This window comes from Schistocerca americana, chromosome 3 (assembly GCF_021461395.2).
Source record: "Schistocerca americana isolate TAMUIC-IGC-003095 chromosome 3, iqSchAmer2.1, whole genome shotgun sequence".
NCBI classification, from domain to species: Eukaryota; Metazoa; Arthropoda; class Insecta; order Orthoptera; family Acrididae; genus Schistocerca; species Schistocerca americana.
This window is the reverse complement of record NC_060121.1, coordinates 525,520,924-525,534,122: the sequence shown is the minus strand read 5'-3', so window position 1 is coordinate 525,534,122 and position 13,199 is coordinate 525,520,924. Positions and strand designations below refer to the sequence as shown.

The following is a 13,199-nucleotide window of genomic DNA, read 5'->3' as shown; positions in this document are numbered from 1 at the left end:
TTGGCTGGATAACAGGAAAATGGGAATTTCACTTGGGGAAACATATGGCGACCCTGTCTATGTTTTCGTGTTGAGATTTTCATGTGAAAATGTGAAACTGTGCGTGAACTTTTATATGGAATGATAAACAAACAATGTTTTCCAACACAATAACTTAACTCTATGCCATGTCATTTAACACCTGAACCTACATACGGTACTACACAACATTTCAATGCCTCTGAACACTAATGCTATCTTAAAACGCTAAGTGAACTTTTTACAATTGTTTCAGGTCACCTTTCTTGTACTTGAGTATACACTGCTTGCTAAATGGTAAATGTTTTTATGCAATGTCCACATCAACTATAAACACAAATTTCTTGCTGCAAAAGCACAAGAGGGGCATCATAGTAAATGACAATTACCAGACTGCTTGAAGTGTTGGTATGTTAAGTATAAAGCTGCACTGTGATTTACCTTTCCTTCCCCACACACTACAGAAAAATAAAGGTATATCAAGGTCCAGGAGTCACAGTTTCCAATATCTGCCGGATTTTTTACGTTTACTTAGTTTTAGTATTTCACAAGTCTAATAGATTGGCATCACAGATGCTTTTTTATTTTAATTTTGTTTTAGGGCACAAAAACAACTGAAAAATGCCCATGTCATAACTTTAGAACACCAAGAAATGAAAGAAGTTAAAAATGGCTATACGCTAAGCCCAATCAATCGAAAGAAAGAGAGCTAAAAACAAGACCTTCCCTTGGAGAAAGATCTACAAAATATGCAGTAGAGGCAGCGGAGGTCACCAAAGAAATTTGAAATGTCCTTCGTCATATTACGGCAATGCATAAAAAGTAGAAGAACAGGCTGCGTACCACTCATTAAAATGGTTGATAACTCAGATGGCAAACATACACTGGGATGTTAGCACTTAAAAAATGGGCGTTGGGTCAGGAAATGGCGAACATCAAACGTTGATGACAATGAGCACAAAGTGATGGGTAGTCTCCACATAACAAATGACAGTGGCTAAAATGACAGTTCCAAGAGGTGGCCAAGCTGTTGCGAGAGGCTTAATTCCCCGGAGCTCGTTCTCGTGAAGAAAACGCCACTGGTGATGTCAAAGAGACACTATCTGCCGAGACAGCAATGCAGAGATCATCCGAAGGAACGGAAGAGCTGGCAAGCCGAGGTAGGAGGACTGCAGTCTCATTTCCCATCAGACCAACATGACAAGTAACCCACATGAACATAACAGTGGCTTCCTTAATAACGAGCAAGAGAAATCTTCCCTGGATCCGTTGCAGTAACGTATGAACTGTGTAAGCACACAGAGGCTCTGAAGAGCACAGAGAATTGGTGCATATAACAATTAAAAAGCCAGTGTCACCAATGTACTTGGTGGCCTGATAGAAGGCAGAAAGGTCTGCTGTAAAAACTCTGCAGTGTTCTGGAAACCGATACCGAAAAGGGTTGTTGCGAATGATGAAGGCACACTCGACACCACAGTTGGTCTTACAGCCATCAGTGTACACAAAGGTGCTATCGCTAAGTTGCGCGCTGAGGTTGAGAAACTTACAGCAATAGATCGAATCTGGAATAGTGTCCCTGGGAAGAGAACAAAGTCCAACATGAACATGGCCACCACACGAAGCTGAGGCAGTGAAGGCTTCACTCCCATCAGGAACATGACAGGTAGCAAGAAGTTAAGCAACAGGAGCAATAGCTGAAAGCAAACTCCAGGAGGTAATAAAGAAGAAAGGCGCACCCCACACTGGCGGTCGAGGGAATAATCAAAAACGGGGCATACGATGGGTGGCTGGGCATGGGGGCAAAGTGACAAGCTATCTGCTGAGGAGGATATCTCGCCCAAGACTCTTAACCCGGCTAGTGTAAAAGATTCCAGTGGCCAAATGTACTCCACAATAGTGGACTGTGTTAAGATGGTATAATATGGATAAACATGCAGATGAATAACCAAAACACCAATAGTCTAGCTTCAAACGGACAAGGGATCAGTACAAACCAAGGAGGGTGGTCTGACCCATTCCACAGAAAGTACCACTTAGGATACGTCGGACACTGAGAGACCAGGTACAGCGTGCAGCCAGGTAAGACACATGGGAGGACCAAGAAAGTTTCCTATCCAGCATAAGTCACTGTAATTTAACAGTTTCGGTGAATGGAAGAGCAGCAGGCTCAATGCATAAATACGGTGGAAGAAACCCATTGTGCTGCCAAAAATTCTTACAAATGATTTTGTCACTGGAAAAGTTAATCGCTCAAGGAGACAAGTCTGTGCAGAACTGCAATGTCGTCGACGGAAAGGGATCCGGAGATTCCAAGTGGGAGACAGCCCTTAATAGGATGAAGGACTGTAGCAAATAGGGCATTGCTGAAGGAAGAGCCTTGAGGTATCCTGTTCTTCTGGATAAAGGTGTCTGACGAAGATAAACCCCCATGTACCTTGAAAACTAAGTCTTTTAAAAATTCCTGAAGCAAACATGGCAGGTGGCTTCAGAAGCCTCATGTGTATATGAGTATAGAGGATACTAGTCCTCCAGCATGTGTCACATGCTTCTTCCAAATCAAAAAGCACAGACACAGTCTCAGATTTCCACAGAAAGCTGTTCATGACATGGTCAACTGCGAAACGGTGTGCACGAAATCCACATTCTGCAATGGTTAGTAGATTGCAAGACTCAAGCCACCATAACAGCCAGCCATGAGTCATACGTTACATCACCTTGCAAAAGCAACTAATGAGAGAAATGGGGTGGTAGCTAGAAGGAAGGGTAGGCATGGGTATGACTGGCTTAATGCCGGCATCTGGGAAACGTGCCATCTTTCCAAATGCAACTGTACATACAAAGGAGAACGTTCTTGTCCACATGAGAAAGATGCTGAAACATCTGAATGTGAACACCATCTGGCCCTAGGGTGGAAGGTTGGCATGAGGTGAGAGCACAGTCAAGGTCCCTCACCATAAAGGTAGCAATGTAACATTTACGATGCTGAGAGGAGAAGGACGTCACACTTGAGCCCCCTCCACTCATTACCAAGGGACGAATGTGGGGTGATAGCGGGCTGAGTTCAAAATCTCTGCAAAAATAGTGGCCTAAGGTGTTTGAGATAGCAACAGGGCCCACAACATCATCATCTGCTATGGTCAAGACTGGACATAGGGGAACGAGCCTTGGTCCCAGAGAGCCAACAAGGTTCCCCATATAACAGAAGTGGAAGTGAAACTGTTAAAAGAACTAGTATGGGAAATCCAGCTAACTTTTTTTGCTATCCTGAAGAATGCGACGACACTGCACATGCCACTATTTATAAAGAATACAGCTCGCCATCATAGGATGACAGTTAAAAACTCAGAGAGCACATCTTCACACAAATCACGTCACAGCATGCCTCAGTCCACCAAGCGGCTGGGACACGACATGGTAAGGAAGAAGTGCAAGATATTTAATATCTGGCCAATTGGGTTTGCATGCAGGTGGGGTATGAGTCAGCACACAGATAGTGCTCGGGAAATGGTCGCTCAACTGCGTATCAAAAGCAAATAGGTGTGGTTAGAGTCTGAATGATGTGGGTGCTCTAGTGTTAAGACAGATGAGGTCAAGTTGATTGCGATCAGCTAAAAGGGAACCTCTCAGACAGGTTCCCGAAGAGCCCCAAAAGGGATAGTGGGCGTTAAAGTCATCAAACAGCAAAAAAGAGTGAGGGAGTTGACCATTGAGCTGGAGTAAGTCAGCCCTGGTGACAGTGAATGATGCAGGGATGTAGACATTGCAAAGAGAAAATGTGAAATGAGAGAAAGAAAGTGGGGACTGCAACACCTTGTAGCCGGGTGCTCAATGAGATGTTTTCGCTACGGACATCATCCCAAATAAGCACCATGGCTCCCTCGAGAGATGGAATGCCATGCTTTGCTGAAAAGGTCAAAGTGGACTGGAAGGAAATGCTAGAGGTCAAAGTAGTCACAATTTCATTTCCTGAAGGCAGAAAACAACTGGACATTGAGGTTCCAAGAGCAGCCGTAATTCCTCCTTGTTGGATCTAATGCTACAAACATTCCATTGGAGAAGACTCTTAACCAGGAGTGGGGAGGAGGGAACATACGAAGGGCTGTTACTGTGGAGGCTGCTAAGTGCCAGCCTTTGAAGGCTCACTGCTACAGAGTGCAGAGGCTGGAGAATCCTGTTCCATGAAATCTACTGAAGTGTCGGCATTCTCCCTAGGTCAGCCAGCGGACTCCAGGACAGACAAACGGTACATATTGGGCATCGGCGAAATGGAGGTTGGCCAGGTGAGTCTCTCACACGATGACACTGTTCAACATGATCTCCATGTTGGGGGAAAGAGAAGACCGTCTGCCTTTGTTCAATTTCTTAGAGCTTTTATGACTGGCAGACAAAGACTCAGATGTTTGTTGACTAGAGGGATGTAAAAAGTCTTTGCGGGAGTGTTCCTTTTGTCCTTTCTGGCCTGCTGGTTGTGTAGCAGGCGATTTCGTTGCCGAGGGTGAAGATTTGTTGGCTTGTTGCGCAGCTGTAGGAGGAGGAGATGGGGATACTATTGTGATACTGGATAATATCAGAACTGCAGTACTGAACTGGAAGTTGCAAGTCTGTGGGACCATATCCTATGTGGGGTGAGGTGTAAAACGAATGGTACTATAAGTGCCAGATGGTCAAATTCAGGGCTTTTGACTAGCCAACGACTTGAAAGGGACAGGGTAGGGTACTGTTCCTTCACTTGGATCTCCTGGACAGCCTGTTCAAGAGACATGGGATGAAATTGTATGGTTGTCATTACAATTGACACAGTGGGGAGAAGGAGTTGGGCAATCACCCTCATGCGGATCTCTATCACAAGTAACACATTTGGATGTGTTTTGAAGGGACACGTTAGTGTGGTTGTAACATTGACACTGGTAGCATGAAAAAGGTTGATGCAAACTTAGTGCCTAGATGCAGTCTCTTTCTCACATTTGATTGATGCATTGCTACCAGTGTCAGCGTTATAACCACACTCATGTGTCCTGTCAAAACAGACAGAGGGACCAATTAGCAATTGGAAAGGTGACAGCTCAGGCAATCACCCCTCTCTGGGCCTGGCCTGTACATAGGAGTATGTGCAAACCCTACCTGTCGAGCCGGCGCTGGGAATTAAGCATTACCAATTCACCTGTTACGTGTCAAACGCAAGGACTGGTCTTTAGGAGTGCACAGGGAGGAAAAAGACAGAGACCTCAAATGCCAAAGTGGAGGAAGAAGAGGAGATGGAATAAGAAGGAAGAGGAAGACGAAGGACTATTCTGATGCTGGGCTTCCAGAACAATGGAATGCATTCCCAAAAATACCCATGACGTGTCCCCCAAGCGAGGGGAAAGCGACATGCAGCACAGAGACATGCAGCACAGAGGAAAGAGGTGATGCAAAGGCTGGGAACCTGTAATGGCCAAGCACGAACTCTCAAATTCACCAAAGACTGATGAGCCCTGAAGGGTGGGAAAGGGGGAGGGGTCGGCAGCAGCACCACAGGTGCTTATGCATCAACTTGCACCACTGGGTTCGAGGTTCCATAGTAACATGGTTTCAACAAAAGTGCATAATTGTAATATCCTTCCCCTTAGAGATACACAACACAATTTATGGTTGAGGGAGGTAGTGCGCACACAGGGAGGGAGAGAGGGAGAGGGAGCTGAGGGAATGAGGAAAGAAGACTGTAAATAAAAATATAAAGTCTTCTCTATAAGCCATTCATATTATCCTTTATGATACAAATACAATTTTTTTTTATTGTTGTGGAATGAAAGAGACATGTCACAACACAGTTATGACACTTCTATGTTCGGTGTATTAACAAAGTTATCACATGACGAAGTAAAAGTCACATTACAGTTGTAAACTCATACAAAATGATAAAACAATAAAGAAATTACAGTAACAACTAAGAAATGATAGCAATTTCAAATAAAAACACTCAGAAATAGAGAGAATGTTGATAAACAGTAAATGTAAATAAAAACATCAGAGTAATGCTGTATTTTGCAACAATGATTACCACTTGGATTATAAGGCACTCTGTAGTATCATTTTTCTCCAGCCTTCTAATAAATCACACAACTGCATTATTAAAAGTATCTAAAAATAATTATCTTCAGTCCTATAACAAAAACAAATCTAGCACAATCTACCAACTTTCAGTAGGTATCAGGGCAGCTCTCATTTAAGATAATAGATAAAACAAATTGCTGTGATGCTTTGGGAACCTAACTCCCCACTGTAATATCAGTTTATGGCAAGAAATGAATCTTCAGTCAAAATTTCCCTAAATATCTTAAATGTCCTTTATCAAATCAATAAATTAAACTCTTGTACGTCCTGATCACAAAATTCACAGTGAAACCAAATTAAATAACTATTAGCATTGAATCACATAAAGTTACAAGGTCTCAATAGCATTTGAAGTTAAATGTAATAATTCTCTAATGTACAATCAAAAACATTTAATACCTTCTGAGATCAATCCATTGTGAAGAAGAGTTACTCATGGTTCAATGAGCAAAAAGTGCTTGTACATTATACTTCCATAATTAACAATACTTTTAAAGAAAGGGCTAATGTTTACTTGAAACACAACCACCACACAAAGAGAAAGAGCTGAGCTTTTAATAATTAAAAAAAAAAATCTTCCTTAGATCATACAAAAAGCAATGACTATTGTTGTGGTGCAAAAATGAGATTCAGAGAGCTATTGGAGGAGACTATGAAAAGAGAAACTGCAGTGATTTACTTCTCCCACTTCGTCTTTCAATCCAATGCAGAAACAGTATTCATGTTCTATGTTGAGAAGCTATTTCCTTTGCCTCTTCTGATAATTTATTTCAATATTCTAGTCAATAATTAATAAAATCACACAAATGATTCATGTATGAGGTTAAGTGAACAGTGTTGTTCTAATTACCCTCTACACCAAAAATTTTCATATATCAATATATGTCGACACTTTTCTCTCAAAGTAACAGCATTCAGAAATATGTCATCACTGCCATCACTCTCCCCACCACTACCCTAATCACTGCTGCCATCAAACACAGACACAGTGAGAACATATACAGATCTACACTGCTCATTTTGCATTTAGCAGATTCCATTCAATGTTATGATTTTTTAGAAACGGCAACATTACAGTTTATCCCACATTCCCCAGTTAGGAAAATAAATTCTTTTAACAGGATCTAGTGAAGAGTTGCTTGACTAATAATGTCAAGAATACATGCTAAAAATCAAATTCCCACCAGATGAACAATACTAAATGAAAAAATATGCAAGACATAAACAAAAAATTGTTTCACATCATTCATTCTCTGCTGTCTCCTTTTAACTGCCTGTTCATATTTCTGAATGCTTTTTTGCAAGATACAAGTTACTTATAACGGTTGTTGCAGCTAACTCGCCTGTTGGCAGCTACATTTATCACTTCATACAAAAATTTCTTTTCCACACACAAAACCACATACATATTATCTCTGACAAGGAAACAGCACGAAGTTGACTTCACATTTTAAGGAAAAAACAGTGCATTTGCAAGATATCAGCCCCAGAAATCGATTCCACATTAAATAATTCTGACAGCACTCACCTATGACCTGAAAGAGGGCTCAGGTTGTCATTCCAATGTACAGTACTTCACACTTGGTCATGGCAGTGGGCAGTGCAGCTGCAGTGGGGCAGAGGAAGTGATGGACAACTGGTGCACATGAAAGTTTAAAAGCTGTATTTTCAGAAGGTCATATCAGAATTACGGTCCAAATTATCATGTGCGATCGATTGATGGGCTGATATCTTGCAAGTGTGCTTTTTCTCTTTAAAATATAAGGTCATGCATACTTCCCTGTGAGGTCTGCAACGCTAATGTCAGCACAGGCATTAATAAAACTATAAGCCAGCACACACAGTTATCGGCTGATTGAAACAGAACCTACAGCACCAATAACTGGGCATTATTTGCACAAATAATTCTGAGACTTTAGATTTATTATTTTCTGCCAAGGCCTATTATTGCAAGAACATAAAGAAAGATGTTTATTACATCAACATACAAGTTAAGTGCTGCAAAAATATATTCCTCAGGTGAAATACTATACTTGTGCTTCCCACCTAGCATAAGTTGTGTGTCATATATAAGATACACAGAAAAAAGTATTGCACCAAATGCTGAATATAACAGTAACATTACTCTTGATGGAAAAATTATTGCAATGATACCAAACACTATGAGAACTAGCAGTACAGCAAAAAGTGACCCCCCCAGTACTGTGAAGTCCCATTTTGTCTGCATAGCAAACATTGTAAGTCCAAGACAAACAGCAGCACAGACACCGGCTGCCATTAAAACCTGCAACAAAAACTATTATTTAATGAAGTCCACAGCTAATCAACAATATGTGCGAATTAATGATCTACCACAAAGTTCTTTACACTCTAATACTCTACATAGGTTAAATAATTACACACACACACACACACACACACACACACACACACACACACACTACTACTACTTCAATTCAGAGAGAATCTAGGGTTTAAAAAACGAAAGAAAGAAAGAAAGAAAGGACATATTCTACAACTTTGGAAATTTTAATTGTGGTTGAAATTTTCACAGTTAAGAATAACGCACATATATTTCTGATGAAATTTAGAGTTCCAAAGACAGAAGGCATTGGAAATGGCTGATACAAGAAAAATCCAAATACATGTGTGAGTTTCATAAGACTTTTTTAATGTATGTGCTCTTAGCCAACCAAGTAACTGGACCTAACAAACACTAATAATGTGTGTGCTACACCTTTCGATGTGAAATGTCACATTAAGAAATATCACAACAACACACAATGTGAGCAAATAAACTTCAACAATAGTCATTTACATTTAGTGTCGATTTTGTAGTACAAATTTGGTTATGTGCAAGCAGCAGAGGCTGCAAAGAACCTTAACCCTTAACCAAAATTGTGGGTCATTCTGGACCTGCTGACAATAATAAAACCGTCTAACAATGGAAATACATAGAGTTTCAGTTTTGCACGCCAGTGTAATCTCAGTACATTGTGAAGTGCACCAGGGACTGGGAGCTCACTGCTTGAAATTTACTAGAAGTGGAATAAGTGCCATCCCTGAGTCCAATTTGACCCGCTATTCCAGATAAAGGATTTTTTTTAGTCAGTATATATTGAGTTCTTTTGTGGTGTTTCAGGCACTTTATTGTCACAATGCAGCAGGGTCTCACTGAAGAAGAAATCTGTGAACTATTATTAGCTGAAAATTATTCAGATACAAAATCTTTAAGTGATTTTCAACCTTGTGAGGAAGAGAAAATAAGTGACGATGACGTAAGTGACAATGAAAATACACAACAAGAAATTTCTTCTGATTCAAGCAATCATCGTCTGATGATTCAGTAGAGAGAGATAGCCACCTGTCAAGTAGCGCATATTTTCAAGGTAAAAATCGATTCAAGTAGTCTACTCATTCACCAACTAGGTCCAGAGTCGGAAGCCACATCACCACCACTCACCTCCCTGGTCTCATCGGTGCAGCTCGTGAAACACAGAACATATCACCAATTGAATCATGGCAGTTTCTGATATCAGATGAAATTATCGCACATATTTGCACTCACACTAATCAGAAAATAACAGAATATTCAGAAAAGTATAAAACTAATGCTACTTGCACTAACCATGTGAGTATTGTGGAAATGAAAGCATTCTTTGGGTTGTTGCTATTTTCAGGTGTATTCAAATCTGGCCATGACAATACAGAAAGTTTATGGGCAACTGATGGGGCAGGCTGAGATATACTCAGAATAACGATGTCAGTAAAGTGATTTATGTTCCTGTTATCTGCTTTGAGATTTGATGATGTGAATTCTAAACAAGAACTAATGATTGTGCTGCTCTCATCTCAGAAATATTTTGACATGTCATTGAGAACTGTAAAAACAAATTTCAGAATATTTGACAGTTGATGAAATGCTTTGCCCTTTTAGAGGGAAATGTTTCTTAAGGTTTATATGAAATCGAAACCTGCTAAATATGGCATCAAGCTTATGTGCCTTTGCGATGCTAAAACACACTATTTATACAATGCTTTTATCTAGATGGGCAAAGCAATCACTAATAAAACAAGCCAACTTTCAGTTCTAACACAGAATGTGCAGCTTCCAGAACCTTTATTTGGAACAAATAGAAATATAACTGCTGATAACAGGTTCTCTTCTGTGGAGCTTGTTGACAGACTGATTGAAAATGGTTTGACTTACATTGGAACGATGTGAAAAAACAAAGGGAAATACCACCAGAATTTTTAGCCAATAAACAACGGGTAGTAGGATCTATATGATTTGGTTTCATGAAAGATAAAACATTGGCATCTTATGTCCAAAAAAAAGAACTGAAGCCTAGTGGTGATCTCATCAATGCACCATGAAAATTCAGTCAATGAAAACAGTGGAAAACCTGAGATAACTGAATTTTGCAACAGAACAAAAGGTGGTGTTAATACATTAGATCAGAAATGCACCACTTATTCAGTCTCTAGAAGAACTCAACAATGGCCATGTGTAATTTTTTCAGCAATATTGAATGTTGCGAGTGCAAATGGATTCATAATATGGAAGCCATCAACTGGTGGACAACATATGAAACGTAATCATTACATAAAAGAAATTGGACTAAATTTGATAACGCCATTTATCATAGAAAGAAAGATGGAGTATTCATTTTCAGCAGATTTGAAGAGTAGGATAGATAATTTTCTAGGGGCAGCTGATGAACCACAAAATGACCTACAACTAGAAAATTCAACTTGTAATCAAAGTGGCTCATGAAAAAAGAGGAAGATGTTATTTATGTGGTCCTAAAACTCACAGCAAACAATCACAAAAATTCGACAGAAGTTTTAAATTCATCTGTAAATGACATGCAGAAAAAAAAGTGTTGTGTACCAACGACCATTCTTAGTTCAGGTACTGATATACATAACATTTGAACACTTCCATGTTTCATTTTTATCATTTTTGCTTCTGACTGATGGCATAAAGAGTCCCTGTTTATGTTAAAGGGAAGTTATGAGAAACTCCATCGTATATCTAGGTTTTTTAATCTAAGCCTTTTTTTGGAATCATTTAGCATTCTAAAGTATGGTACCTAAAATTCTTGTAAAATATGACACACAGGACTTACAGTTAAAAAAATAACACAATGTAAAATTTTTGCTCAATAAAAGTTGATTTATATTTGAAATAAAACTTATTTTAATTTAATCATTACGCAGTTACACACGAATTATAACTTTTATGGGGATTTTGTTGAATTTTTATTATAGGGTCCATTTGGACCTGCAATTCCAGTTATGTGATGTTTAAAGCTTTCCAGGCTGGAACAATTCCAGTTATGTTCGTAAAAATATACATTCTGGTTAAGGGTTAATAAATTCTCAGATGTGACACAGTAACTGTACAAACCTTAGAGAATTGACATTTCACTTGACGTAACTGACCACACAACTGTCACAAGTGATAAGGATGAAATGCAGCTGCCGATGGAGCCAGACATTTGTTAGACTGAAGAATCACAGACCAGAGGTATGTTGTTCATAACCTCATGAAGAACTCAAGGAAGTTAAAAGAGCATTACATCTCATTTCAGCTTTTCATGAACAAAACATGACTCAACTACATTTAGATGGATACTCTGCAAATCATGTTTAAGGGCCTGGCAGAGGGTTCATTGAACCACCTTCACAATAATTCTCATTATTCCAATCTCATACAGTGCGCAAAAGAAGCAAACACCTATATCTTTCCATGCAAGCTATGATTTCCTTTAATTTATTATGATGATCGGTAGTAAGTCGCCATCAAGAAAATATTTTTGCATTCGGGGGAGGAATTTGATGATTGAAATTTCATGATAAGATCCAGCTGCAACGAAAAACATCTTAATATTAATTATGTCCACCCCAAATCCTGTATCATTTCAGTGACACTCTCTCCCCAAATTTGCAATAATACAAAACATACTGCCCTTCTTTGAACTTTCTCGATGTACTCCATCAATCAATTGTCTGGTAAGGATCCCACACTGTGCAGCAGTATTCTAAAAGAGGACGGACAAGCATAGTGTAGGCAATCTCTTTTGTAGATCTGTTACACTTTCTAAGTGACCTGTCAATAAAATGCAGTGTTTGGTTAGCCTTCCCTGCAACATTTTCTGTGTGTTCCTTCAAATTTAAGTTGTTCGTAATTGTAATTCCTAGGTAATTAGTTGAATTTATGGTCTTTGGATTTGACTGATTTATCATGTAACCGAAGTTTAACAGATTCCTTTTAGGGCTCATGTGGATTACCTCATACTTTTCATTATTTAGGGTCAATTGCCCAATTTTTGCACCATAGAGATATCTTTTCTAAATCATTCTGCAATTTGTTTTGAACTTCTGATTATTTTACTAGTGACAGCATCATCCGAAAACAACGTAAAACAGCTGCTCTCCTAAATCGTGTATATAGATAAGGAACAGCAAAGGTGCTATAACTGTACCTTGGGGAATGCCAGAAATCACTTCTGTTTCACTCAGATACTTTCCATCAATTACTACGAATTGTGACCTCTCGACAGGAAATCATGAATCCAGTCACATAACTGAGACAATATTCCATAAGAATGAAATATCACAACTAGCCTCTTGTGTGTTACAGTGTCTAAAGCCTTCTGGAAATCTAGAAATACAGAATCAATTTGAAATCCTTTGTCAATAGCAGTCAACACTTCATGTGAGTAAAGAGCTAGTTGTGTTCCACGAGAACGATGTTTTCTAAATCCTTGCTGACTCTGTGTCAACAGACTGTTCTCTTCAAGTTAATTCATAATGTTCAAACACAATATATGTTCCCAAATTCTGCTGCATATCAACGTTAATGATAAAGGCCTGTTATTAAGGGGATTACTCCTACTATCTTTCTTGAATATTGGTGTGACCTGTGTAACTTTCCAGTCTTTGGGCGTGGATCTTTCGTCGACTGAACGGTTGTATATGATTGTTAAGTATGGAGCATACTCTGAAAGGAACCTAACTGATATACAGTCTGGCCCGGAAAACTTGCTTCTGTTAAGTGATTTAAATTGCTTCACAACTCC

The 13,199-nt window shown here is 39.4% G+C and overlaps 1 protein-coding gene across 1 annotated transcript in view; it reads right to left on the bottom strand.

Annotated features, from left to right (window-relative positions):
* Positions 1–5,739: 5,739 nt before the first annotated feature.
* Positions 5,740–13,199, bottom strand: part of LOC124605839 (protein lifeguard 1-like) — a 74,551-nt gene continuing 67,091 nt past the window's right edge. Inside the window, exon 4 of the mRNA XM_047137770.1 lies at positions 5,740–8,395. Coding sequence (XP_046993726.1) covers positions 8,036–8,395 — 360 coding nt within the window. The 3' untranslated portion in view covers positions 5,740–8,035. The remainder of the gene's footprint in view (positions 8,396–13,199) is intronic.